This window comes from Ciconia boyciana, chromosome 6 (assembly GCF_034638445.1).
Source record: "Ciconia boyciana chromosome 6, ASM3463844v1, whole genome shotgun sequence".
NCBI lineage: Eukaryota > Metazoa > Chordata > Aves > Ciconiiformes > Ciconiidae > Ciconia > Ciconia boyciana.
The window spans coordinates 16,546,572-16,573,026 of record NC_132939.1 but is presented as its reverse complement, the minus strand read 5'-3'; the positions used below and the strand labels follow the sequence as shown (position 1 = coordinate 16,573,026).

At 45.7% G+C, this 26,455-nt stretch overlaps 2 protein-coding genes and 2 long non-coding RNA genes across 12 annotated transcripts in view; 2 read left to right on the top strand and 2 right to left on the bottom strand.

The window, feature by feature from the left end:
- Nucleotides 1-1,315, bottom strand: part of KCNC1 (potassium voltage-gated channel subfamily C member 1) — a 131,220-nt gene extending 129,905 nt beyond the window's left edge. For all 6 annotated transcript variants that reach the window (XM_072864375.1, XM_072864379.1, XM_072864380.1 and 3 more), the window contains exon 1: nucleotides 746-1,315. In XM_072864375.1, coding sequence (XP_072720476.1) covers nucleotides 746-1,315 — 570 coding nt within the window. The remainder of the gene's footprint in view (nucleotides 1-745) is intronic.
- LOC140652935 (uncharacterized) overlaps nucleotides 1-12,960 on the top strand; it is a 119,243-nt gene extending 106,283 nt beyond the window's left edge. Inside the window, exon 4 of the long non-coding RNA XR_012042981.1 lies at nucleotides 12,889-12,960. This is a non-coding gene — a long non-coding RNA (uncharacterized lncRNA). The remainder of the gene's footprint in view (nucleotides 1-12,888) is intronic.
- A 6,388-nt stretch (nucleotides 12,961-19,348) lies between these two features.
- Nucleotides 19,349-24,011, bottom strand: MYOD1 (myogenic differentiation 1). Its single transcript, XM_072864478.1, has 3 exons — nucleotides 22,438-24,011; nucleotides 20,849-20,927; nucleotides 19,349-20,215 (listed from the first exon to the last, which is right to left on the bottom strand). Exons 1-3 carry the CDS (start codon nucleotides 22,996-22,998, stop codon nucleotides 19,953-19,955), a joined length of 903 nt encoding a protein of 300 aa, XP_072720579.1. The 5' UTR covers nucleotides 22,999-24,011; the 3' UTR covers nucleotides 19,349-19,952.
- Nucleotides 23,300-26,455, top strand: part of LOC140652978 (uncharacterized) — a 25,538-nt gene continuing 22,382 nt past the window's right edge. The window contains exons 1-2 of one of the 4 annotated variants that reach the window (XR_012042993.1): nucleotides 23,302-23,785; nucleotides 24,493-24,692. This is a non-coding gene — a long non-coding RNA (uncharacterized lncRNA). Of the gene's footprint in view, nucleotides 23,822-24,492; nucleotides 24,693-26,455 lie in introns of all 4 variants that reach the window. The other 3 variants (XR_012042994.1, XR_012042991.1, XR_012042992.1) reach the window with 3 other exon arrangements.

The window sequence follows — 26,455 nt, the reverse complement described above, 5'->3', positions numbered from 1 at the left end:
CAACCGCAGGCACCAGGAGGGGAGGAGTTGTCCTTCAGTAGCCAGGCAAGAAACCTGTCAAACACAGTGTCCCTTCTACATGAATGAACCTTCTCCTCTGATTAATACTTTGCATTTCCCACAAGGGAAAAGACAGAGTGAGGAGGTAAGTGAGCAACTGAATTACCCATTCTCAGAGAGGCATGATCATAAATATTTAACATGGCACGTATGAGAAAAGAGAAAGGAACAGGCTCCCTTTCCAGTCCAGGCTCAGAAACTCTCCAAATCCCCTGGCCCCACAGGGACTGCCTGCTCCTGTGATCCTTTCTCCATCTCATAAAGGGGAGAGAGCTGTTAGCTCATAAGAGGGCTGGACAAGGTGTCTCTCTTTACTGGGGGATGACTGACTGTAAAAATCTGTGCATGGAGGGAAATCACCTGGTATAATGGAGATCTCCCTGGCCCGTGAATGGGAACCTGCCCCCGGCTGTGGGTTTTTAGGAGCCTGTTAGAAAATAAGGGTCTCTGGAAGCCCGCGTATGAGTACACAAGCTCATGCCTTGGTGTCCACTCGTGCCCCATGCACGGGGCCTGCTTGAGAGCATGGGTTATGTCCCCACGGCCTGTGCGTGATTTTTGTATGGCCACACACATGGATGGCTGCTCTGCTCTGACAGTGGAGATAACCCTGATGATGTTGGGAGGAAGTGGGACTGAAGGGCGGTTTGAGTGTTTTGGTGAGGGTGCTGATTGCATCGCTTACCCTTGCATATCTGGAGGAGTAGGGATCCTCAAAGAGCGCCCAGATGCGGGGCTGCCACCGTCTCCAGAAGCCCCCAGACCTGCCATCTGGGGAGTCACTAAGTGCTAGGCGTTTTGTCATCTCCAGCTCCTCTTCACCATCACCAGAGTCTCCGGTGCCATCTATGTCTCCGTCCTCGGCACTGCTATCCAGGGGTGCCCCACCAAAGCTGTCCAGAGCCTCTTCGGCGTCGCGGTGCTGCCGGTAGGTCATCCAACAGCAGGGCTCCACATCGGTCTCATCGATGCCCCAGAAGGCCAGCTCCTCCTCATACAGGGGCCCACACACGTCCGCGGGGCAGTGCAGCTTGCCGGTGCGGTAGTAATTCAGGATGTGGGCAAAGACGCCCGGGTGCCGGTCAAAGAAAAACTCATCCGTGCGGGGGTCATAGTCGAAGTGGCTGTGGGCATCGGGTTCGGCGATCCAGGCCAGCCGAGTGCCGGGCAGGGTGCGTAGGGTGCTGCGGTAAGTCTGGTGCCTAGTCCCTCCCACGTTGATCACAATGCGGTCGCTCTCATCGCCCTGGCCCATCTCGTCTCTTATTAGGCATGTCGCAGACTCATCCAAGCAAGCACGGCAGGCAGCAAGCCCGTAAGGGGACGGCTGCTCGGCGGCAGTCGGTGCCTAACCCGAGCCCCGATCCAGGCCCGCGGGGGCGAAGGGCCCCGGCCAGCTCTGCTCCCCGGGGGCCGCTCCGAGGGGAAGCCGGTGCCGGTAGGTCCCGGCGCTGCACCGCCTTCGTCTGAAGTCAGACACTCGGGGGCCGTGGTAGCTGCAGCCGCGGCGGAGGGGCAGGGGCAGGGGGGGCCATGCTCCGGGAGCGCGGGCGCTGCGGTGCCGGGGCGCAGGGACGTGCCGGAGGGGGAGGGCCCTTCCCTGGTTGGACGTGGCCAAAAGCACAAAAAAAAAAAAAAAGAAAAAAGGGGGGGGGAAAAAAAAAGGGGGGGGGGGAGAAAAATCGCGGCACCGGCGCTGCCCGCAGGTGCTCCGGGCGCGGGGCTGCGGGGCGCCGGGCAGGAGGCGGAGGTGGGCGCCGGTGCCGCCTGCAGCCCCCGCGGGGGTACGGCGAGCTGTGCCCGCGCCCTGCCCGCCGGTGCTGAAGGGACAGCGCCGCGCACCGCCCTCCCGCCGCGCCGCCTCCGCCCCTGCGGCCGGCCGGGTCGAGCGCGCTGCCGGTGCGGGCGGCGGGGACCCGCGGCGCCGCTGCTCCTGCCGCTGCCGCTGCTCCTGCTGCTGCCGCTGCCGCCGCTCCTGCTCCTGCCGCTGCTGCCGCCGCCGCCGCTGCCGGGCGGCTCGGTGCAGCCCGCCCGCGAGCCGGACAGCGCCGCGCAGGCGCGCTGCTCCCGCCGCGCCGCCGCTCTCCGGGTCCTAGCGCCGGCCGCGCTCCGAGGGCGCCGTCCCCGGCTCCCGCCGCCGCCGCCCCGACCCCCTCGGTTCCTCGGGCGCCACGTCGCGTACTTCCTTACCGGTGCCGGGACAGGGCTGCCTGCTCCGGTGCCCCCGGCTGGAGGAAGAGCGCCCTCACCCGCCGCTCACGGCCCGAGTAACCGGCCGCGCTCCCAGCGGCGCGGTGGTCGCACTGAGGATCCCCTTCGGGCAGCGTTGGGCCTTCTGCTGCTGCCCCGCGCTGGGCTCTGAGTGACCCTCTCTGGCGCCGGGTCGGGGCTGTTCTCGTCCTTCGCGGACCCGACTCACTGAAGGGCAAAGAGGCAAAATTCAAGATCTCCCCAGGCATGAATTTCTCACGTCGCGAGCAGGGATGCGCGGGGTTTGCGTTTCCTACTGCATCGCACCTTTACGTGGTCCCTCACACCTGCTCTGTTTCTCTGTCTTTTCTTCTGTTTTTCTACTGTTCGCTTGTTTCTTCCCTAAAGCCTGGGTTCGTAGGAGGCTGCGAAACAACAATTCACGTTGTTTATTCTTTTTTATTCTCATTAATTCGCAAAGAATGGCAAGGGAAGTTTCACATCCACAAAAAGGACAGTTCCTGCCCTGTGAGGAGCTTGAAGAACAGCAGGGAGATGGTTGTGTGGAAGGGAAGTAACAGAGGTATGTAGACATGCTCTGCATTTTGTTTTATTTGCTGCCAGTATCCCAGGAGGAGTGGGCTGATGAGAGAGCCTGGAAAGCTGAGCTGAATCATGGGAGGTCGTGTCATGATGAGGGGATGAAGTGGAGAAATACGTGATTGAAGGATATATGGTTGAGGAATGCTGCTGGAGTGCAGCAGTGGGAGGGACAACACGATGCTCAACAGAAGAGGGTAGACTGGGGGAATGCAGTGAGGCTGAGCCTTGAAGGAGGACAGAGATTTGGATGTGCTGGAACAGCAGGTGAAGAACAAGTGGAGTGCTGCCAAGGAGCAAGTGGTGTGGTCAGCTTTGTGAGAGGAGGTGTTTGGCCACCCACAGCTTCCTTGGGTTGCAAAGGAGCATTGCGTATGTTTGGGATGCAGAGAAGAGAACTTTGCAATAGTTGTGGTAGGATATACGAAAGAGGCCTAAACAGCAGATTTGTCTGTGAAAATAGTAACAGATTGGTCTTGAAGCTGGTGGGGTAGAAGGAAGGCCCAGGAGCTAGGTGCTATTGTGTGTGACGTAGGAAAACGGAGGGAAGATAGTGGAAATGGGGGGTACGGTACTGCTATCAGCAGTGAAAGAGAAAAGGGAAAGTGAGGCTAAACCAAGGCAACCCGGCACTTCAGCTAGCATAAACTGATGACAGAATCTCCAGGAAGAGATGCCAGGCAGCTACTTGAGCATTAGGATTGAATAGAGGGAGAAAGGCTGATGACAGAGGGAGAAATCTGAGAATCACAAGCACAGAAATGCTCTCTAAAATCCTTAAGAACTGCCAGACAGAGGCCACAAAGGGCGAAGAGCGCAGGTCTGCGAACCCAAGCCTGGCATTAAGAAAGGAAAAGAGGATGATGACTCATTGCTGGAAATAATACAGGTGACAATTATTTTGTAATCATAGTAAGTCAGTACTTTTGATAATAGCAGATCTGGGGATCAATGGGAAAAGGCCGTAGGGTAGTTTCTGAGAGTTACGGAGGCTGAGGAAGGTAGGTGACCCGGGAACAAGGTTTAAGGACCTGTGAATCCCAGGCCAGTGGGTTCTTCTGGTCACATCCACAACTGCAGAGGCTCTTTCCCAGCTCATTAGCTCCTGCCTTCCATGTTACCTTATCCCACATCAGTGATTCCTCTTTAGGAATTTCAGTGTTGAGATCTAAGGTGACTGTGGGGATGAAAGGGATGTCTTGCAGCTTCTGTCATTTCAGTTTCCCTTCTTGTCTGGGTATCTGCAGGAGGGTGGTACAGGACCTTAGAAGTTATCTGAAAGTATGTGTTAAAAAATGGAAGGCTTGTTTAAAGATAGTTTTCATGGACTCAGGTGGGGAGGCCACACTGAAGTGACCTGCAAGGTTTATTTGAAGATACTAAGGCTGTAATTGATAAAGGAGCATTGGTAGACATGGAAGAGTTGGACATTTCAAAAGACATGTGAGAGGGCCCCAAATCAGAGACTGACGAGGAGAGGAGAGCTAGGAGATCTGGAGTGAGATAGCTGCTGAAATGGGAAGTGGTCTTAGAAATATAAATTGGAAAATGAAGCTTATACATTATTTTGATGTGGAAAATGAAAGATAACATCATGTTTGATGCTTATATTGAAGTTTGAGAGGGAAAGTATTAGAAAATTGTATCTTTATTAAACAAGGATCGTGGCACAAAATGACTGCATATTAAGGCACAAAGGCTTTGCTTTGCACTGTAGATTATAGCATGATTTGCGTTTGTTAGTGACAGCTGATACCACCAGGTAGGTAGTTGCTGATTTACACAAAAAGAACGTTTTAAATTAGTCCAGCAGGTGCTGTGTATCAGCAAAGTTTTGCTTTAAGCCCGCCATACAGTGATATAAAATTTTGGTTTAATTTAAAAAACTAATTTTCCATAATTGGAAATGTTTGGACTATGATAGACAAAACAAACCAAATAATTTTCAAATATCCAATTTGCAGACAAAAAAATTCCATGGAAGTTTGGTTAATCCCAACCTGTATAGTGGAACTTCTGCCCCCCTAGTCGCACTGAAAAATAACAATATTATAAGTATTTTTTATTCTGGTTTATATTTGACATTTTTAAAGATTCTTTTTGGCTGCAGAATAACTGCTTATGCAGACTTGGTATCTCAAACTAGAAGGCTCCATCTTCAGGTGCTGGGATGCTGAAGGATCTCCCCTCGCTCTGCAAAGACTTCCAAGGCTATAATGAGATTCTGTAATCCCCTGTGTACATGAGATGAACATATGAATGAATTTGCCACAGTTAGACATACCCACATTCAGTCTTTTTGGTTTCAAAATAGCTGCGTGTCTCCTCTATGCCTTTAGACTTGCCTTAGAGACAACACAGTAATTTGCAGAAGCAGGATCATGCGTTTGGTCACTCATATAATGCTATTGACTTCAGTGGAGTTAAAGAATGAATGAAATGAATGAATGAGTGAAAGTTTAGGTCCCTTGTCAATGAACTGAGAGCAGTCCTCTCTATACTTCACTGCTGGGTGTCTTCTCTACACTGGAAAGAGAAGTTAGGCAGGGAGGGCTTAATGTGAAGGTGGATGTGTACATCCAGGAATTATCTAGTTTTTCTGTAATATCTCTTATTATTTTAAGCTAAATGAGTAATTAACCTTACTAAGTTTTACTTGCTAAAAAGAACTAAATCAACTTTAATAGTGCTGGGAGACCTCTGTGGGAGGCATGGAGTCGGTAGGTTGTTTGAAAAAGGATTCTGATACGGCAGCAGCAGCAGGTAATGTTACCAGAAATTCTTAAAATGCATTAAAAGACATTAGCCTTGGAATTACATTTTGTTTCCTGAGCTGATTCTCATAACCAGTGAGAGATTTCGATGATTATCTACCTTGAGCTGGGGCTGATCAAAACCTGGCACAAGTGGGGAAAATAAGCTGTAGAGTTTAGAAAGGCCTTTCTAAAGGCCTCCCTTGTGGGAACCTTCTGAAAGGCCAGTTGTACAGCTGCTACCCAGGAGAGTATTATATGCGCTTTCAGCAGTCCTGTTAAAGTCATTGGGCCTACTTATAACCTTAGCTGTTCTTCTAAATCAACATTTTTAATGATGACAGTGGAAGAATAGCTTTAAGCCATAGATCTATTTTAGTTTTTAAACTACTGCGTAACAGAAAAAGAGAGTGAGTCCCCTTACTAATTTTATCACTTGTGTTAGGTCACCCCACTGTCTCCTGTGTTCTGATGACACAGGAGGAGTACGTCCTTCTTTCACCTCCGTATCTGGTGTCCTGGGATCACCTTTGTTGCCCTATGCTTCACCATCCCCAGGGTAATAATATACGGTGAAAGGTAGGTTGTCTTTCAGACAGAAGTCTAAATTCTGTCTACAAAGAAAAAATTAGCTTGTGGGTTCACATGCTATTCATTTGTTAATCCCCCTGCTCTCTACTTGCTGCTTTAGCTGAAAACTGCAGTGATTTCTAATCTAACTCCAAAGGATCTTTCTTCTCAATGTGGGGGATGACTGAGCATATATTCCCTAATATTCCTAAACTTAGTAACTTATAACTTTGAAGTGAAATTTTAACTTTTTTTCTTCTGTTTATTTTTGTATGAAGACATTTTACCGCTTATGGAAGATGCTGGATTGACAGATCAAAATCACAGAGTGTTGTATAGGCACAGAAAGCACATAGGGAAGCTTTGCTGTATGCTTTGGTGCTTTACTAGTATAACAAGAGTATCTCATTCTGCACACTTCCTTAGCCTCTTCATTCACTGAGGTTCCTAGTGAGGATACCAACAATGGTGACAGCTAACGAAGCACTCACTCCTGACATTTAAGCCTACCTAGTCTGAGTTCATCAGACTGTTTATATTCAAAGAAAAGGGTCATTATGGAAAACTTGTTGATCGATTCTAACAAAGGCAACAATATAAAGAGGGAAAAGAGATGTTCAGAGAACCTGTGACTTTGTGTGCAACTATGAATACAACTGGAGAGCACATTCAAAATGTTTTAAAGCTGGAGGACGCTGAGAGGGAGAGATTTATTTGTAAGAGTTATAATCTCAAAACAAAAGGCAGCCAGGGCTGGAACACCAGTTTTGCAATGCTTGAATGCTATAATTCAGTCTGTGCTCTCTTGTATTAAATTCATGACAACTCAACAGTATTTCAATGCAGTTCTTTATCAGCTTTAGATTACATCATACTGTGAATTGCTCTATCTGTTAGTATTGATCCTTATAAATCATTTGGTTTGAGGTCTTCAAATGGAAAGCTGTGATGCACTTCAGCATGCAGTGTACTCACTTTGTCCTTGAAACTCATTTAAAAACAAAGCAAGCTGCAATTGCATAGACGACATTACTTTTCTGAAAGGTCAGATTTACCCCTTTGAACTGTCAATAGCTGGACGAAAGCCTTCCATGGAAAGAATAAGAATGGAGGAGAAAATAGCTGGTTGGTGCTTGATGTTGACTGAGGGAGTCATAGAGGTGCTGCATGTCTGAAGAGCTGTGTAGCCCAAAGCCTGATTCAAAGAAGTCACGCTGCATTTAATGAGAGTAGCCAGAACAGCAGAAGTTATGACTGAATTCTAGTTCCTGTACTTTTATCTAGCTAGATTTTTTCTTAATTACCTAAGTTTTGCTTGAATACGTACTTAATTTTCGTCCACGTTCTTCAACTGTTGCATGGCTTTGCTGTGACTGAGTGTGAGCTGAGAAACATTTGCTGCGCGCTGCCTGCTGGGTTGCATTTTGTTCTCCATCCATTCGTACTTGGCTGCGTTTGATTGTGAGTGAAGGTTCTTTTTGTTTTGCAAAGCCCATTAGGATCCTTCAGAAAGAGTGCTGGTGTAGAAACGTCAGTGTTGCACAGATGTGTATCAAACTGTGAGATATATGGAAGTTGCTCTGGAAAAAAAATGGAAGTAATATTGTGATATGTTAGAGATCATCATTGGTCTTTACCCACTCCATTAACTGAGAGAAACTCCCACCTGAATCCATTTGGTTTTGCTGAAAATTTATGGGAGATGGAACTGAGTAAATATGACAACTGGGATGGTGTACCCGAGCAAGGTGAAGTGGTGGGAGCAGTGTTCTGCTGCTTGCTAAAGGACTAGGGAGGTTTCCAAACTGTCTTTCCTGCAGGGAAAGAGAAGATGGCTCCTTCCTGGCAAGAGGGGCAGTAAGCACTGCAAACAACTGTTGTGTTGGCTGTCTTACACCCAGCACCTGCTTGAATCCAGCACGTAGCTGGACTGGGTTAGGCACTGTGCTTCTCTGGGAGCATATATATTGATCTGAAACAGTGTGAGTTTCTAGACGTACTTTAGTCAAGGCTGTAGTAAAAGTGTCAGGATTTGTCTTTGATGAGGCATTCCCCAAAACAGAAATAATTGTTCCTCAAGAAATCATGGGGCTAAATCACAGCAAAATCTACTTTAAGTAACTGAAATTAGGCACACAGCTTGGCTAATGCGCCGCTTCTTACAATGTGTAGTTATAGGAAGGGTATAGATTTGTCTCGTCTTCTTCATGCTGATCTAGGTGTGATCCAGCAAAACAAGCAGCTGGTGACAAAGAAAATTCAACTTACACCGTTAGAAGATTCATGTCAACACATAACAAAAACATGCTTATGGAAGCTGCTAAATATGTGTTACTACAAGCTGAGCGCAGTCATCCTGAAGGCTCTATATCTAGGTTTCTAAGAGAGTAAACAAGCGCACATAGATCTGAACTCTTTGACTCCTACCATGTACTATAACTAGAGTTGCAGAAATGGCTAGTGATATGGATTTATTTTATTAGAGGATTTGTTTTGGAGATTCCTAAAAGGTCCTTGACTTTCTGAGACTGGCCTAGTCAGCTTTTTCTGAAAACAAAACTCTACTAATGCTGTCACTACATTTTTAAAATCTCAGCCAATTTGCAGGTGCATGAACATAGCAACAGACACAAACACACAGATACAGACATATGTATTTCACATATACTATATACAGAATACAGAGCAGGAGGTGCTAGTCTTTTCTTGAACAAGGCATACAGTTCTCAGTGCCTCAAGTACATCTTTTTCATTTAACCACAAAAAAAATTGGGGTCTGTTTCTGACTGAGGAGTATAGAACGTGCTCCATTTTATACAATATATATGCTCACCTATCAGCCGACTATTTCTCTAATACATCAAAATTTCTTTCTTTTTTTTTTTTTTAACTGAAGTGAGAACTTTATTTTTATTGAATGATTCACTTTCCACAACTATTACTTCTCCAGCCTACTCTGAGTTTGCAGTAGTGACTGAAATGTTCTCAGACGAGCAGATGGGAAAATGGCCTGTAAATCTTTATTGTTATAAATGGTTTGTAAAACTTTGGGTGTTGAAAGGTAAGAGTAGTTCAAATAAATCTCAACAATGCTGACTCAAAGGTTTAAAGCATTGCTTAAATCCCTTGATTAACCCAGCTTCTCAATATTTGACATGAATCAATAACTCTGAGATGTCTTTGCTGTTCTCTAGCTTTGTAAATATTTATGCAGCCAGTCCCATGAAATATGACATTTAATCCTGTTGAAGTAATTCTTTGTATGCCGCATATGAAGAGATATAAAGTATAATACTTCTAGTGATGCTCGTTAAATAATTGGCACTAAGGATGAAATCTGCTGCGTTTCTTTTGTAAATAACCAAGATTTATACAATGTAAGTGTGAGTGAATGGAAAGCAAAATCCACCTTCTGTCGCAAATCTTGGGCCAGCTGCTGGGAATGCAGCTTTCCTGATCCTGGCTTGTGCCTGAGCCTGTAGCTCAGCATTAACAGCAGCCTTTTGTTCCAGATAAATGAGGTGCTGAGAGCTAGATCAGGGCAAATAGTGGAAAGATGGCACCTCTATTAGCTTGTCCTCAGCCTTCCCTTTCTGGGATGTACTATAATGGTCTGTGCACTCCAGGGAACAGGAAGATGCTCTACCCAGTTTCCAGGACCAGGGAAAGCCTTCTGTAGGAATCTCAGTGCAAAAGGGTTGTACCAGTCCTCCAGATCATGGCTGGGATTCCTGCTAACATATAAGACTTGTAACAGGTTTGTATTTAAATGGTTTAGCTTATGAAGCACAGTGATATGCTTGTTCCTAAGACACTGCACTTTTAGTCATTGTTTACTGTTTCAGTCTGATTCATCTGTGGATTCTGCCAGGTTTTGCAGTTGTACTCCTTGCCTCGATGTATTCCAGAAGTAGAAGGGGTTGGGGAATAACAAGGAAGCAGAGAAAGATCACAGTGGCACAAGATGTTCAGAGCCGGCCAACAAGAAACCAGAAGTGGATCTTCCTGCAGATATGCTCCGTTCTCATGCAAAATTGGACCTTTCTGTGCTCCTAGGATGGATTCCTATCCTATAAGAGAGCCTACAATAGCATATTTATTGGCTTTCCTATGAAAGGATGAGAGAAAAGGGGTGCGCAGTTCTCAAATCCATAATAAAGGCCTTCTTTCTATGGAATTTTTCAGACTGTAATCAAAAATTAAATACATTTCTACAGGTTCTTTTAAAATTATTCTCTAGCTTATAGGTATCCTGCCTGTTAAAAAGTGGAGAAAAAGATTGTGTTCTCTGTTATATATTTAGAAGTATTTTAGCTTCTTATTTGCTTTATCACACCAAACCCCTTAAGAACCCTTCAGTATATGAAAAGGTCTTCATGCAGAAGTACTGCAGTGGTGCTGTGCTTCTGTAGCCCGGGTTGACCACTGTATAATCCAGGCAGAGAGATGTATGCTCAAAAGAACAGTACACCACAGAAAAGGTGATGTGGGAAGTCAATGAAATTACTGTCAGTTTTCCTGAGTGTATGCTTATTACAGCTCTTAGGAGGTGGTTTTGCCTGTGTTTTTGCCTATATATCCACAAATACATATAATTCTGGTTGGGACAAAACCCAGATGATTGCATTTGAATTGCTAATGGGTTCTTCTTCAGCTTTGTTTCCATGTTATGTTACATTGCTTGTTTTATTGACTATTTCTCCCCTCCCAAGCTAAGACTGAGTAGGATCTGCAGAACGTCGCTTATATTTAGGGATGTACTTTGAGGTACTTTGGAAGAAAACAAATGAAGTTTATGCACAAAGGTTTGCATTTTCAGCCACACCTGTTTGAAGGCCCAGGAGATTTGAAGAGGATTTGGTCCAGTTGGAAATCAGGCTAGAGGTGATATAGCAAAATATGAATTAAAACTTTCAGAGCTGAAAATATAAAACTAATTGTCTTGGTTAAGAAAAAGTAAAATCTTTTAATTCACTCTGGCCAATTAATGTTAGTCTTTAGATAGCAAGTTAACAAGTACATAAATAGCAATGGGACAAATTAATAGAGGAGCCTTATGTGCATAGACATCTACTCAGCCAACCAAAGTTCCTAAAGGTTCAGCTGCAAGTCTGGAAATGTAGCCACTGGTGTCTAAAATAGAAGACATGGAAATGGATGTTATTTTTGATTTTTTTTTCTCTTTTTACATCGTATGGTTTACCACAAAAACAAACAAAAAAAGGCCACAGGTAATGGTCGTGGTGTGCTTGGAGGGCATATGCCTTCACTCATCACAAAGCAAAGACATGTCAAAGATATGTCGCTTCAGCTACAAAACATACGTGCAGGAATCACTAAATACCTAGCAGCTGTGAGGATTAAGTAATCTGATCAATCTTTTCTGTATCTCTTTTTAGTAATAATTGTTCGTACTTAAAAGAGAGAATAATGTTTTGTCATTCACATCTGAGGAACAGCTTTCTTTTTGCCTTTGATGCACAGCAGAACTCAGAATTCTTACTGCAAAAAGAGGCCAGAGAGCAGACGAGGCGAAATGACAGATTCAGGTAAAACATGAGCAGCCAGCTCACAACAAGCAAGTTCAGTGCATGCCAACCTTCCTGCTCTTCCCTAGGGACTGGGCAGGACTGGTCAAGAAGGAGCAGGTGGAAACAGCTGCCAACAGATGAGTACTGGAAAGGATTTAAGCCACTGTACTTGCTGGAACTTGGGAATTTGTGATGGCCTGAGCTTACCCAATGACAGGTATCTAAGATTTTGAACCAGCTATCAGTCAGTTCTTAGCTATGAGAACCAGAAAAAGACTGTTGTGGAACAAAAGACATGTACAGGGTATGCTCTGAACAAGCCACCAGAGCTTATTTCTCAGACAAGTCCTATGGTGAGAGGAATCTTGAAGCTGTGGTTGCTCATAGGATTATGAGGTTGCTTATAGAATTTGTAAGGATAAAAGAACACTGCGAATGCATTTTTCGTGAGTATGTCTGTCCCATAATTCATTCACTCAAAATGGTGGTTTCTCTTGACCTTGAGCTAAGATTTAACAGGTAAGGAGAAGATAAATTTAGGAAATCCAGTGATGCAATGATGATACTTCTATGTCTTCTTGCGTATTTTCTAGCATACCATGAAGAATAATAAATGGCAAAAACTAAAGTGTCCTTGGCAAACAAACAAACAAAGTAGCACCCTGTGATATTTTTACCTTTGCTTCCCCTCACCACGCACACTGATTACTCCCACAGAGCTTGAAATATTAACCCAGCATGTTAATTTATTTCTTCCAGAGTTGCCCCGGCCATTGGATTTAACGTCTCTCTTGGAAGTACTTCAAACCAAATGGCTGGCTCCATCTCCAGCTTTGTTAATTAGGCACATTACTTTGTTGCTTTTTTCATATCGTTTAATGTAATTGGCATTTGTGAAGCTTTTGAAAGGCATGTTTGGGACTACATTTTGTGCAGCTGGCTCTAAACTGCAAGCTGCTAGAAGTGTCTAGTTCTGTAGAGGACAGCCTTCGAGAGCATAGAGCATGTATGCTCCGCACATACCATACTTCCTTTCCAAAAGGAACAAAGTGACCAGTATGACACATGTTCCTCCCTGCATACATTTGTATTTCTATGGTATTATATCTGTAATGGGAGCATTATGTGCCCCGTTTGAAGAACAGGACTCCCTCTACAAGCTTTGTATAAATGCTTTGCTCTAGGATGGTCTTCTTCCTAACCGCCTTGAGGAAACTCATAGGGATACCTTGCCATGCTGATACCAGGCACAAAAGCATGTGGTTTTTCACATAGAAGTCCATCTTTGCAAGCCAAGAATCGCTGTGGTAATTCCAACAGGTAAGGGTGCCAATACTGTGTCAACTGCCAATAAGACTGATGAATTCATCTCATTAATTTCAGTTGTCTTGGTGTGAAATGATATTCTGTACCTGAACTGAGGAAGAGATAGATATAAAAGTTTAGGAAAAAAAATATATGTAGGCACTAAAGAAATGATGTCCAAGTCCTCTTTTTCATAGAAATGCTGCCCTCCAGTGGTCTGGGAAAAAAAGCACACATATCGCTTATTGATTGCAATAATGCGGTTTCCACTTACACTGCAGCAAGTAGCAATCAAAGGTTCCTCTTAGTGTGACAGTCACATGGACAGTCTAGGCTCCAGCCTCAGGAAACCCACAGGTGGCATAAGACCAAGGAAAGACATTCGTAACAAAAAGGTATTGCTTTGCCAGTACAGGCCCACTGACCCTCTTCTGTAAACAACCAACTAAAAATAAAAATTATTTCTTGCAAATGGCAGGATCGTAATAGTCTGCCCCACAGTGACAGTCAAAACCCCTGACTTCAAACAGAACCACATGTAAGAAAATGGTCACGAGTTGGACGAGCAGGTCTCACAGGACATTTGTTCCCAAATGTGATGAATTGTCACTGAAAAAACCCATCCTGGCCCGACAGTCAGTCAGACACAGAGTTCTGCACACAGTGGTTGTCAGTGAACCATGAGGATCCTTCTGTCCTCACAGAGCATGAATCCCAAGCCACAGACAAAATACAAGTTCTCCAGGTTTTGTCTTTCAGTCATGGCAGCCAAGCGCATTTGTTTTAGGATTCAGAAATAAAGCATCAATGTGAAAGGAAGGAATGTTGTATGGCCAAAGTATAAGGTAGATGATCTTTAGGTATGTTGCCTCTACGCTTGCTTACCTTTCCCTTGCGTGGCTTCAAATGGTCTTTCCAAATGTGCAAGACTGTTCCTCAGCTTGTCTTGTTCTACACTTACATGGTAGGTGGGGGTTACTGTGCATGTCGAGATGGTTTGCGCCCCACTGAGGGACTTGGCCACCAGAGAGTTGCATCGTGGTCCTGCTGTCATCTCCTGTGGCTTTGCATCTGCCCCACCTGCCTTCTGGTAAGCAACCTATCCCCCCGGACCATTGCTTGCAGCTCAGGCCATACAATGCCTTCAAAGACCTTCCATTTTCTCTCTCCTTTTGTCTTTCTTTTTTACTTAAAACAAAGAAAAACAGAGTGGTACCCCAAAATTTGTGCAGTAATAAAAACCCCCATACTATTCCTACAATGTTCCTCTCTGTTTCTGTAGAAGTCTCTTGGTAGGGAAGAGCTTGGCTTTTCCAACATATTTTTCCTGCTGTTTGTAGTGTATGGGGCTCCAGGTGCTGACTGAAGACCGTGAATATTTTTGCTGTTTCCCCACCAACAAATTTTCCGTTATGAAAAGATGAGAAAGCAGAACATTGAATTCACCGAGACGATTTCAATTTATGACGAGTTATAATTTTATTTCAATTTTTTATTGAAATTTATTTCAATTAAAGACGTGCAATTTATGTCTTATCCAGCAGATGCTGCTGTTGGACTAAAAAACGGCTCAAGGTCAGTTCAGGTGACGGGAGGACTGTGTTTCAGAGGGTTTCAACGGTTCCAGGATTTTATCCAGCATTTCCAGATCCGGTCCCTTGAGACTGGGAGATCCCCTTTTACAGCCATGGACTTGCACCACCAGGCGACTGTGCTGAGACACAGGCCTCTGAGTGAATCTGACTCCAAGCACAAAGCCAACATCCCAACCACGATCACAACCTCCCTCAATCTTCTGATTAAGTGGGTTATTGTCTGTCAGAGTTTTTAATAATTTTTTTATAAATAGTGGAAAGCTTCACTTCATATACAGTATTTGCCTCCCTAGTGATGAATGTGGGATTATTCATCGAGTCTTACATAAAATAGCACACTTGATGTTGCTAAGATGCATGTAGAAGATAAAAGTTATTGATGTTTTAGAAAGAAAATGTGAGTTCAATGCCATGCCAGCTGTATCGTTGGGAAAACCCTGAGGTTTTCTATTGCCCTGTGGTTACAGGATAGGTCAGTTTTCACTATGAAGCTTACAATGTTAAGGTCTTTATTCAGAAGTGTCTGTGTATGCAAAAGGTAGATTTCTGGGCCCACACAGAGATTTCTGGGTTCCTTCTACTGGCCCAGGTGGCTTTATGCCAGACATGTTCTAATTCCTGGTGGGACCTGGATGGGAAAGGACTATCTAGAGGCTCTTCTGTATTACACAGGGACCATTCTCTCCCTCATTAGCCCTGAAATCTCAAAGATTGAAAGGAGAGCCATTGGTCTCCACTTAATGACATTCCCAGTTGTGCAACAAACCTTTTGAGAAGGGAGCGTGCTGCATAGATCAAGGAGAGAAAGTCATGACTGTTCAACAGATTTACTGGCAAACAAGTGATTTGAAAGGCTGAGGGAGGGCGAGCTGAGAAGCATTAGTAAATAGTACTTAATGAGGTACTCGGGTATGCTTCACTCCCACGGAAGCTGGAAGGTTTGCCACTGATTTCAAGGAACAAATTAATAATTTTTAAACAAAAGGGAAATACTAATTTCTTCTCATTAACATTTGGGTGGTATGAGGTACAAACCTTTGCTTGTCTGTTCACTTTTGGATGTAGTTCTTCTGAAGATGGTAATACTATTTTTATGAGTAAAATGAGCAGGTTTTGCCCTTTGCACAATTTGACCCTTTCAAATATCGCTGCAAAATACAAGCTGTAAAATGAAAACTGTTTTTTCTTCCACATGCAGTGGGGTTTTGTAAGGTCTTTATCTTGTGTTTAAAATGACAAGTCGTTTTAAAAGAGCAGCATCTGGTGCAAAGCAATTGCCAACTTAATATTTCTTTAATATTTTTGGATACAGATGATAAAATATTTCAAAAGGAAAAAATACACCAGGAATAGTTCATATTTTTCTTTTACCTAAAATTGAATTTTCGGTATGTGAAAAATTTCTGTAGCAGCTTTAATGATAATGTGAGAAGTGGTGTATAATATTGTTACTTTTAAAAAACAGCAACTTTATTGCGGTGAAATATTGAAAGTAGAAAAAGGATCCTCTGCATTCTCATATTTGCAAATGACCTGATGACATGTAAAATCAAAGCATTTAGCATATATGTGAGGTATAAATTTATTCCTCTTCACTTTTTCCATAGCAAGAGTTTGAATAAGATAAACCAATAATACTGGTTTTGTCATGCAGTCCCAGTAGGGCTTTCTTAAGTTACCAAATCAAATCAAACATTCCTAAGATACACACTTATCTTTATATTCAAAGACAGCTACTTTCCTTTAATTATTTGTAGCTGTATGACTTTCCCTTTGGAGGTAGCGTTCCATAGGAAACATCAGACAATTCTCGTCTCTCCAGTGAAAAGCTCCAAATCCACGTTCAGGCAGGTTCCGTGCTGTCCTGCCGAGGCAGCTCAGGAAAGGAATGGTCTGGCTGCAGTCGCCCCCAGTTTCTCCCAGGCTCTGCATGTCAGTGCAATCTGCGGGATGCAGATTTTTTAAAATCAGATGGTGTTTCTTTAGGTGCCCTGACCTGCAGAATATTGAACTGGAACCTGTGTGGTATGAACCGATGATTTCAGGCTATTGGTGTGTGTCTGTAGCCCATGCTGGAGTGTTCCTGTAGACCAAGCTAGACTGCAGTTTGTCTTGTAGGATCAGCCCGAGATGCCTAAATACACCTTCAGGAGCCCAGTTTAAGAACCAAAGTTTGTAAATGTTGGGTCAGTCTTATATCTGTTCCTCAGCTCTGCTTATGTTGCCTGCTACTGTCAGAACTAAGCTAAAGCTCTGAATCAAAAAAATATTTCCAGCTTCGAAATATTTGCTCATAGACTGGGATATACTTCTGTCAGTAACATCCTGTCCTCTTGATGCACAGGGGAGTAGAGTAACTTCAGGCATTTGTTTTAAATATATTACCTTAGAAATAGACAGGAAGAAATTGCACAGGGAACACATTTTCCTTATTTAAGTTCAAAAATAAATATAGCCGTAACCTAAACGTGTATTTATCAGCACTGAGACCCTTTGGCCTTACTCCAGTGGACTTTTCTCACTGACATCAATGGGAAAAAGAAGGGCTCTGCATAGGAAATCTGTGAATATTTTTTTCTTCTTCATCCATCCATCTATTTTGGGATGTGCTAAATGCTTGTTCTCTGTTGTAACATTAACATCAGTATGTGGAAACTTGGGTTGCTAAAATAAATCAGTGAAATGCAATATACATGACTTCACATGGAACTGCATGTACATTGTTGAGCACAAGCACTCTGTGTCCGCTCTGCCGTGCCAGCTTTACAGCCAGGTACACCCTATTGTGTCCCGCAGAAGTGGGGTGCTGTAGCGAGGCAGGCATGAACTGTGTGCTGCCAGTATGTATAGGGTCTCTCTAGTTCCTGAGCTGGCCAAATGTTTTTTGGTTGCCATTCACATGACTGTAAAATTGATACTTTTACCAGCCTCAGGGTATGGGGATGGCAAGGTCTGTAGTATTTCACAAAAGCATCTTTTGATCTTTTGCGTTATGGGCCTGATTGAGTGTTTGCTGGAGGCAATGAAGATTTTAAGGTTGATGTGCGAGGCATTGGTTTGTGAGACTCTAACTGTCTGTCTTTCTTTAGTTTTTGTAAGTTAGTGATACTGGCTTCAAACTAACCTGGGGCATTTTTCTGACCTTAGTAGAGACCCTCCTGATTTATGCTAGTATGAATTAGCACATTCTCAAGTTCATTTAATTTTTATTTTTAATGGAAAAATGAGAGGAGTAAGCTCAGCCTTTATAGGCTGGGCTGTTTTCTGCCCACAGTGAATCAGTGGAAGACTTTTGCAAAGTTGGACTTTGATGAAGGTGTTGAGGGGCCAGTCCTGCCTCAGAGTGCCCTCCGATCCATGAGAGCCTGGCCTGCTCTGCAGGGTGGTCCTGTGCCTCAACGCCGATTTATCATCCACCATGGTCACAAGCACACAGATGAGGAACGAATCCCCGTGGCTGCTACCTTCCCTGCCCCTCTGGCTTTGGATAAGACAGCAAGCCTGGAGCACACCTCTGCCCCAGGAGGAAGGAGAAGCAAGTGTGTTGCTCTGCTCCACACAAGGCTGCTCACTCCTCTCCTCTCCATGGAGCATTCATCTTCAAGGCCCCCATGACTAAAGGAGTGGGAGACATTCCCATGGAATTAGCTGTTCCCTCTTTCTTTTTCCTGCTTAAGAGGTAAGAGCCGCACAAATTCCCTCTTTAATAGTGACCTAAGAGAGAATACAATGACTGATTTGTTATCAAAGTACTTAGAGCTGATGACGCTATCTGTTTTGGTTTGGGGTGGGGGGGTTGGTTTTTTTTCTTTTTACTGTGATTTTTAAATAAAAGCCATAAATCACAGGGATATGACAAGAAATGGGTTGTTTCACATTGTCCGTAGCTGCTGGTTATTCTTGTCCAAATGTACAGAAATGCCCTGATGGTTACTTACCAATGACAACCTGCTCAGGGCTTAACATTTTTCAGTTTCATGGCAAGCTTGCAAGGTTACACGTATATACTGAATGAAACATAGCCCACTCGTTATTTTTAGAGAGGCTCTAAACAAGAAGTAAATCCCTGGAGTAGTGCTGCCAGAGATGCATAAAGTTCAAACCCAAATTAAAACTGCCTATCTTTGGCCTAAATTCCAACCTGAACTTGAGGAAAACTGTGAGCTATACCTTGAACTTCATGACAAAAAAATCCTTTGCAATTATTTTCTAATACCTGAGAATATATGAACATGGTACAAACACTTGAAAATTAGAACTTGAATGAAAAATGTGAACATGTGTCCAAGAATGTAGTAGCTGGTCTTGTGAGATACTGTTGTATGACTTTAAGTTTTGGTAGCTGCACTGGAATTTGGAGAGTCTAATTTATTGTGATTCCTAGTTCTAACACATCTTTGTAAGATCAAGTCCTGTAATGTAATTGTAAACTTTGGGGGGAGGAAGAGAAACGTGCTTATTGACCTTACTGATCTCTCTAATAATGACCTCTGATGTGTAAGACTTGGTTTAGAAATCACCAAGATACAATATGAAGAAAGTAGGCCCCTTTTCAGCAATATATTTATGCAAAGTAGTTGAAAGCAGTGCAACTGAAGCACGTTTTTGATTTCTTTGCTGAATCAGAGCCTGTATCTTCTTCCTGCCAAGGCAGTGATCTTAATACCACTCCTAAATGCACTAGTAATTCTAGAAGCCCTAATGAAAGTCAAGATAACACCACAGATTTTATAAATAAGGGTCTTTATTTAGAATACTGTTGAAAACATTCTTGGCAACCACATCGTATAAATATATAAAGTTAAAGTTTGACACAACAAACCAAGCAATATTAAATATTTTTTAATTTTTTCCCCTTTTGTTTTGTTTTTAATTTTTGCTTTTGTTTCTTTTTTTCTTTCTTTTCCTCTTTTTTTCCCTTTTTTTGCAAAGCAACTCTTATTTACAATTATACAAAAAGTTTTATAAAAAATGGTCCACAACCTTATTTTGGCCAGAACAGGAGTAATAGGAAGGATCTGTCATGCCACTACTGTTGTAGATTTCTATTCTCCTCTGCATTCAAGAGCCAAGTTCCTATTCCCCAAAGCCCAGATTAAACATTGGCCATTTCACGGTATACACTTTTATCTCTAGACATATTAAATAACTTTAGTTTAACAACCAATAAATAACTAGGTGTATTTTGAAGTAATACAAGTTTGAAAAGTTATATATTTGAAGGAATTTGGAGTGATATTTTAAAACTGGAACAAGTCTTGAGAATTCTTTTCAGTCTTAGGAGGCAGGTCTCGGAGCTTGACTGAACAGAGCAATTTGTTTTCAGTGCAGTCCAGCTGGACCTGCTTTTATAGCACTTGGTAGATAGGGTTGCTGGTGCTGCTGCTGCTGCTGTTATCCTGGGGAAGTGGGGTGCAGTTGGTGGGGGAAGGAATTTGGGCTCCACTATCATTCAGATTCGCTCCTTCTGGGGGGGAACAGGGACTCCCTTCAGCAACAGTTTCCACTGGAGGCAGTATAGGACATGTGGAGTTATCTGTGGAAATCCTCTCTACAATGCTTGAGAGGCAATCGAGGCTGGAAACAACAGAACTCTTCCCATGCTTTGGATCTAAAAAACAGACAAAAAGGTGATCAGTTTATCCAATGGGTACTTAACGTCAGTAGGATATAGTTCTTTCATAAAACCCCAGTGAGTGGTTGACAGTATGCATCTGTGAGCATGTAAAGATTCAGAGGAAATGAATATTGGTGAAGGATGCCAATTATCAGAAAACAGAGATTGTAATTTGCAAAATGGAAGAGAGACCCAAGCAAAGTATGCTACTTTTGGGGCAGGGTGGATCCAAGGCTTCACTTCAGTACATAGAAAGGGAAGGGAAGATTTGAAATCAATTGACAATTTCTCCAGTTTGGATCAATGGTAGAGAGAATTAGAAGAGTCTTCATGCAAAACATGGTTAAACACTGAAAATTAGTTGAAGAGAGGAATATATTTTTATCCAGATATTGTATTTGCAAAATAGGAAATGCAGCTATATTATATCCCCGTATTTGCAAATACATGCAGAAGAAATCCAATGCCTCTATTAGCACCAACAGCTTGCTGGCTGAGAAGGCAGGTTCCTCATTCAGCCCAGCTGGGGTCAGCTAAACAACTGGGGATGGCAAGGGTACGGGGAAGTTTGCTACATTGACTGCCTCTGTCTCCATGTTTCACACAGCCGTTACAGCACATACTCACCATTTGGTGATTCTGTGTAGTAGCTGCTGTCATAGCTGTTTCTTCTGCGAGAGCTGCAAGGAGGCCCGCTGTACTCCATCTGGAAAGGAGAACAATCTGAGTGAAGTCACTGGTTGGGGACAGCATTTACGGAAATCCCAGTTATCATCCAATTTCGTATTTCAGTCCCTAGTCTGTGCCATCATTCCAGTCCTGGCTGAAATGCCATCAAGTTGTGTTTTCTTTGAATGAGGCAGAACTTAACTTGGCTAGAAGGGGATTCACCCCAGAATATTTTATGTGGCACCGCTGTTCCAAAGGAAAATTACCATTGTTGTTGCATCGAATGCTGTAGCTTTACAAATGAGTTGAGGTTTTCCAGCATTCTGAGCAGATACTGCCCTACATGTATCTTCAATTTACAACAGGGAGACCAAGAGGGGAATGAGCCTTTTTATGATTTAATTTTTGAAGGCTTTTCCAAACATGAGTTCCTCTTAAAAAGCCTCTAGTCTACCTTTGTTCCTTTTTATTTCCTTTAGTTTATCTTCCCATTTCCATTTTGTACAGCCAAAGCCCCAAAACATTGACCAGTATATTTGTTTCCAATACTTTAATCCACAATGAAATTACTCTTTTGGACAAAAGAAAAAGCCTGTATTTTGAGGAGGGATCATTTGTGTAAATCTTCTCTCCAATTTGCCAACTATCTCATCATCGCAGATATTCAACTCAGTAATGACTATCCCCACCAGAGCACAGAAAAAACATCTCAGGTCTTAAAGTGCTGTCAAGATCCCGTCCCAGACAGCTGTCCAGCACTCCCTTCACCATGTCCCACCACCCCAGAGTCAGACCAGAGTCCGAGCCTATAGTCCCAGGGAAAAGATGCGGCCATGAGACACCCTCTCTGGCACCCAACCTTCTTCTCCCCTCCCCATAATGTACAAGCAGGACTGAAAGCCTGGGGTCTCCTTCCTATTGCTGGTAAATGTCTACGGAGGGGATGAAGTGAGAAGAGAAATGGAGAACCTTTTTCTTTTTCTTAAGGGTCAAGAAAAACAGCTCCTGTTGCTTAGACCCTTCTCCTGTTATCATGACGAATGGCAGGAAACAAAACCCAGACTCTTATCAATTCCCCTGTAACCACCATGACTAAGGGGGACCTTCCTCTCTGCTGTCCTTAGAGGATTCAAAGGTAATGATACAGCAGAAGATGGAAACAGATGCCCCAGGAGCTACAGGAGCACAGGCAGGGCTCAGACCTCACCATGGCCCCAGGTACCCGTCTCAGGCAGCTTCCAAAGTGCTCCCCCAGCAGCTCTCCCCTGGCTCCCCTGGGACACAGGGGGACCTGCCTAACGTCTCATGCCAGGGAAAAAAGCGGGTAAGAGATTCTTCTTCTTTCCCAGGGATCCTGGCACGCGGGGACCCCACCTCCCTTTGCGGCTGGAACTCAAGGCATGAAAAAGGACTTCGTCTTCTGCCTGGGGAGGTATGGAAGGCAGCTGCTATAGGAAAGGCAGGAGGAGGTGACTCGCCCTGCGCAGGTTTGGACCAACAGCATCTGGGGCGCCTCAGTGGCAGGCTGTCCTCCCTGGGGCACTCACCATGCCGTCGGAGCAGTTGGAGCGGGGGCTGGAGGCATCCGATTCCCCGCTGTAGTGCTCCAGCACCGGGTAGTAAGTGTCCTCCTGCTCTCGCAGCAGCGCTTGCAGGCTCTCGATGTAGCGGATGGCGTTGCGCAGGATCTCCACCTTGGGCAGGCGCTGGTTGGGGTTGGTGGAGGTGCAGCGCTTGAGGGTCTCAAAGGCCTCATTGACCTTGCTGAGCCGCCGCCGCTCCCTCATGGTGGCAGCCTTACGGCGGTCGGCGTTGGTGGTCTTCCTCTTGCAAGCCTTGCAGGCCCACAGCAGGCAGCGGCCAGCCTGGTGGTGCCCGCTGGGCGCCCGGACGTGCTCCTCCTCATGCGGGTGCCCGTGGTGGTGCCCGTGGTGGTGCAGGTGCTCCTCAGGCTTCAGCAGGCCCCCCACGTGCACCAGCCGGGGGTCCAGGTCCTCGAAGAAGTGCATGTCCGACGTGTTGAAGCACGGGTCGTCGTAGAAGTCATCAGCGGCCGTGAAGGAGCAGAGGGAGCCCTCCGTCATTTCCATGGGGCCCAGTAAGTCCATGGGGGCGGCAGAGGAGACGGCAGCGGGGCCAGAGGGGATGAGTGAGCGGATCAGAAGAGAGGGGGCTTCGATCGGGCTGTGCAGCGGCAGGTACCGGCCAGGCGGGTGCGCGGAGCGGAGGCCCTCACGCCCTCTGCCAGGCGAGGCCACCAGCGCTGGCTGCCGCCGACCCCCTCCCCAGCCGCGCCGGTCCGGGAGCGCCACTCGAGGCCGTATTTATGCCGGAGCCCCCCCAGCGCGGCGGTCGGGACGGGACGGGACGGGGCGGGGCGGGGCACGGCGGGGCGGGGAGGGGGCCGCGGCCGCCGGAGCCCCCGGAGCCGCGGGGGGGCGGCGGGGCGCGGTGTCCGCGGGCGCGGGGCGCCGTTGCGGCGCTCGGGCTGTGGCAGAGCTAACGCCGGCCGCTGCCGCCGCTCCGCCGCGCGGCTGTCGTCTTTTTTTTTCCCCTTTTTTTTTCGCTTTAAGCTGCCCGCCCTGCCCAGCCTCTCAGGGAAAGCAAGGCTCCCCGACGCCCGGAGGTGCCGGCAGCCGCCGGCCGCTTGCCCCGGGGGACAGCGGTGCTCCCCGCTTCTCCCGCACGCCCCGGCGGGGCCGCGCTGTCGTGCCGGGCGGCACGAGAACGCTGCACGCTCTCGCAACGCGGCACGCGTGGTGCAGCGCGTTTCCCTGCGCGTTCCGGCCGGTGGTCGGCGGCGGTGCGCACTTCGCCCCCGGGCAGGGCAGGGCAGGGCAGCGGCAGCGGCTCCGCTGGTTTCTCCCGGGGAAGAAACCCCCAGCCCCGGGACAGGTTTGTCCGCGCCGGCCGCGGCTCTGCGGCCACAGGGTAACTACTGGGAGGGGGGCAGCGCGTTCGTGAGGGCGGACGGTGCGGGCGGCACCTCAGGGCGGCGGCGAGGCGCCGGGGCCGGGCGTCGGCCACGCAGGACCCGGGGACACCGTGGAGAGCCGGGGCCGTGCCCGACGCGCGGGGGCAGCGGGTGCGAGGGGAGAGGCAGGACGGAAAGGTCGTGGCCGGGGGGAGGCGGCCGCGCTCAAAATGGCGGCCGCCTGGTGGCGCTGCGCTGGGCGGGAGGCGGCGGCGTGACGTGGCCGCCTCTAGAGGGGGGCCGCGCTCCGCCGCCCGCGCCGCCCTGGGCCGGGGGTTCCCTCCGTCATCTCCGCGCCGTGAGCGGGGGCTGCGGGCTGGGGCCGGTATTTTCCCGCAGGAGGGCGAGGGGCTGCTGGGTCTCCGGGACAGGGAGGTGAGGGAGGGAGTGGGCCCATCCAGGAGAGCCGTTACTCTGGAGCAAAGGTTTTCCGCTCTCACCTGCGGAAAAAAATTTCCCAGCAGAAAAAGCGGATGTGTCAGAGGCCCGTTGAAGTGTGTTAGCCTTTTCCTCAGGAATCAGGGTGTCCCTGCCCACGTCTGACCCAGGTATAGGTCAGAGATACCTACCGAGGATGGAAAATGTTCAACAAGACTCAAGTGCGGTTATTGAAATTATTTGACCTCAGAGCAGAAAGAAGTTGTGTGGCAGGGTGAGGTCCGGAGCGGCTGAGACACCCAGCTAGTGCCTGAGCAAGTTGCAACCACATTTATCACAGGAAGTATTTGATTCCTCCAATAAAGCAATGCAGTAATGGTTTAGTAACGACGTACCGGAGGAGGCCTGAGTTACGTTCAGCTATCACTTCAGCAAATGACTCTTTTTCACGTGAGCTATGATGTATAAATGTGCATTTCAGGTTCCTCTTTCAACTCCAGCCTCTGTTTACCTTTATTCTGAAGTCTTTGAAGAGATTGACTTCACCTTGTGAAGTAGCATTTTGCTGCATGTGTAGCTGCACTGCAATTGGATTGCTTGTGCAATAAGAATTTGTTGTTTCAGGTAACTAGCAGTGGCAGAGTTTTGGACCTTGGAGAAGTGGGATGGTTTTTGGTAACGTCTCCCAAAGGTGCTAGAGTTTTTACTCTGTTTTTGGAATATCATTTGAGATGAGAAATTCGGTTCTTCTTCCGATATGGAAGCACTTCAGCAATTCAACTGTGTGATTTCATTGACTTCATGATTAAAATAGTTATGGGTATTTTTAATGTACCATGAGCTAAAAATTAATCTCTATTCTGCAGTTATAAATGTTGGTGAAATTTCAACTCATTCAAAATCAAAGGCAAAGCTCTGTCTTCAGTGGGGCAAAGGGCTGGTTGAGAGAATCTGGAAGGGTAAAAAACATCCATCAGTGATCTAGTCCCCTGTCCCTATGCCTATGGCTTCTCAGAGGGGCTATCATGATGGTGGCTTCTTTTGTTGTTACATGATTTGGTTTTTGCAAAAATTCCTAATCTGCAGTCGCCATTTTCTACTTATTTAAATGTCCTTGAGTACAGACAAAGATAAGAACTGTTAGTCACATTCTGTCATTATCCCCAAAAGATAAAATTTTTATTTGAAGAAAAAAGTATATGTTTTGGACTCTGTACAAGTTTGTTCTTTCACCGTATCCAATGCTGAAAAGTGATATGTCCCAAGGAGCTCAGCTATTGACCACCCTTACACATTTAGAAGTGTATCTATCTCCCAGCTGTTTCTGAGAGGCAGAGTAGCAAACTTGTGGAAACACTTCACTGTTATTACAGGGTTTCTTTGATCCAGAAGGAATTAACAATTTTTTTTTAAAAATCTTTATCGAACAGTTAAAAAAGTAAAAATAATTTGTATTCAAAATAGGGCTAGGTATACAATAATGCATAATAAGTGTAACTGTGAAATAGTTGTATACTGTAACAACTGAATATGTAAATTGGGATATCAAGGCTTGGTGCTGGCTGTGTGACCCACTCAGACACTTAAACTCTCCCCAGATCATTGGTTTCATTTGTGGAAAAGGTAATTTTACCCAATATTTAGCCAGTTTTGTAGCGTATCCTGCAACTGTGTGTTTCTAGGTTATGTTTGATCCCAGGAAAAGGCATGCTGGGACTTGTGTGCATAGTGGTTACCTTGGGCAAAGTGGTAACAAATGGTGGGACTTGGACAAGCAATACAAGGAGACTACCAGTAATTGCCCATTAGCGTGCTTAAGTGTGTGAATTTACCTAAGTGAAAAAGTCAGGAGAAGGCCGTGACCAGATGCTGAATTCTGCTCAGAATGATCTTCCAGTGAAGGTGCCCTTGAGGACTCCTTCCCTGCTGCTGCCCCCAGAACTAATATTCACTTTCCAGTATTATTCCCAAAGATGGGTTTGTCCAGAAAGATGTTGCCTTGTATGGTGGGGCCTGAAAAAAATGTCCTTGCAAATACCAAATCCTGAGGTGCTCTTCTCAGTTTTGTGTGGCCATAGTGGAGAGGATGAAGGACAGCATGATCTCCACCTAGAGACTTTAAGTTAATTCCTCACTCTAAGAGTAGGCAGCAGCAAGGGCCCTTTCTGTGCAACCATAGGTAGTGCTTATGGCAAGCATTTAGAAGTATGCCA

Coding starts and splice junctions, on each gene's coding strand:
- MYOD1 (XM_072864478.1), bottom strand. CDS start 22,998: ATGGACTTACTGGGCCCCATGGAAATGACGGAGGGCTCCCTCTGCTCC. Junction 20,928..22,437: donor CCAACTGCTCCGACGGCATG/GTGAGTGCCCCA, acceptor TCTCCTTTCCAG/ATGGAGTACAGCGGGCCTCC. Junction 20,216..20,848: donor CTACACAGAATCACCAAATG/GTGAGTATGTGC, acceptor TCTGTTTTTTAG/ATCCAAAGCATGGGAAGAGT.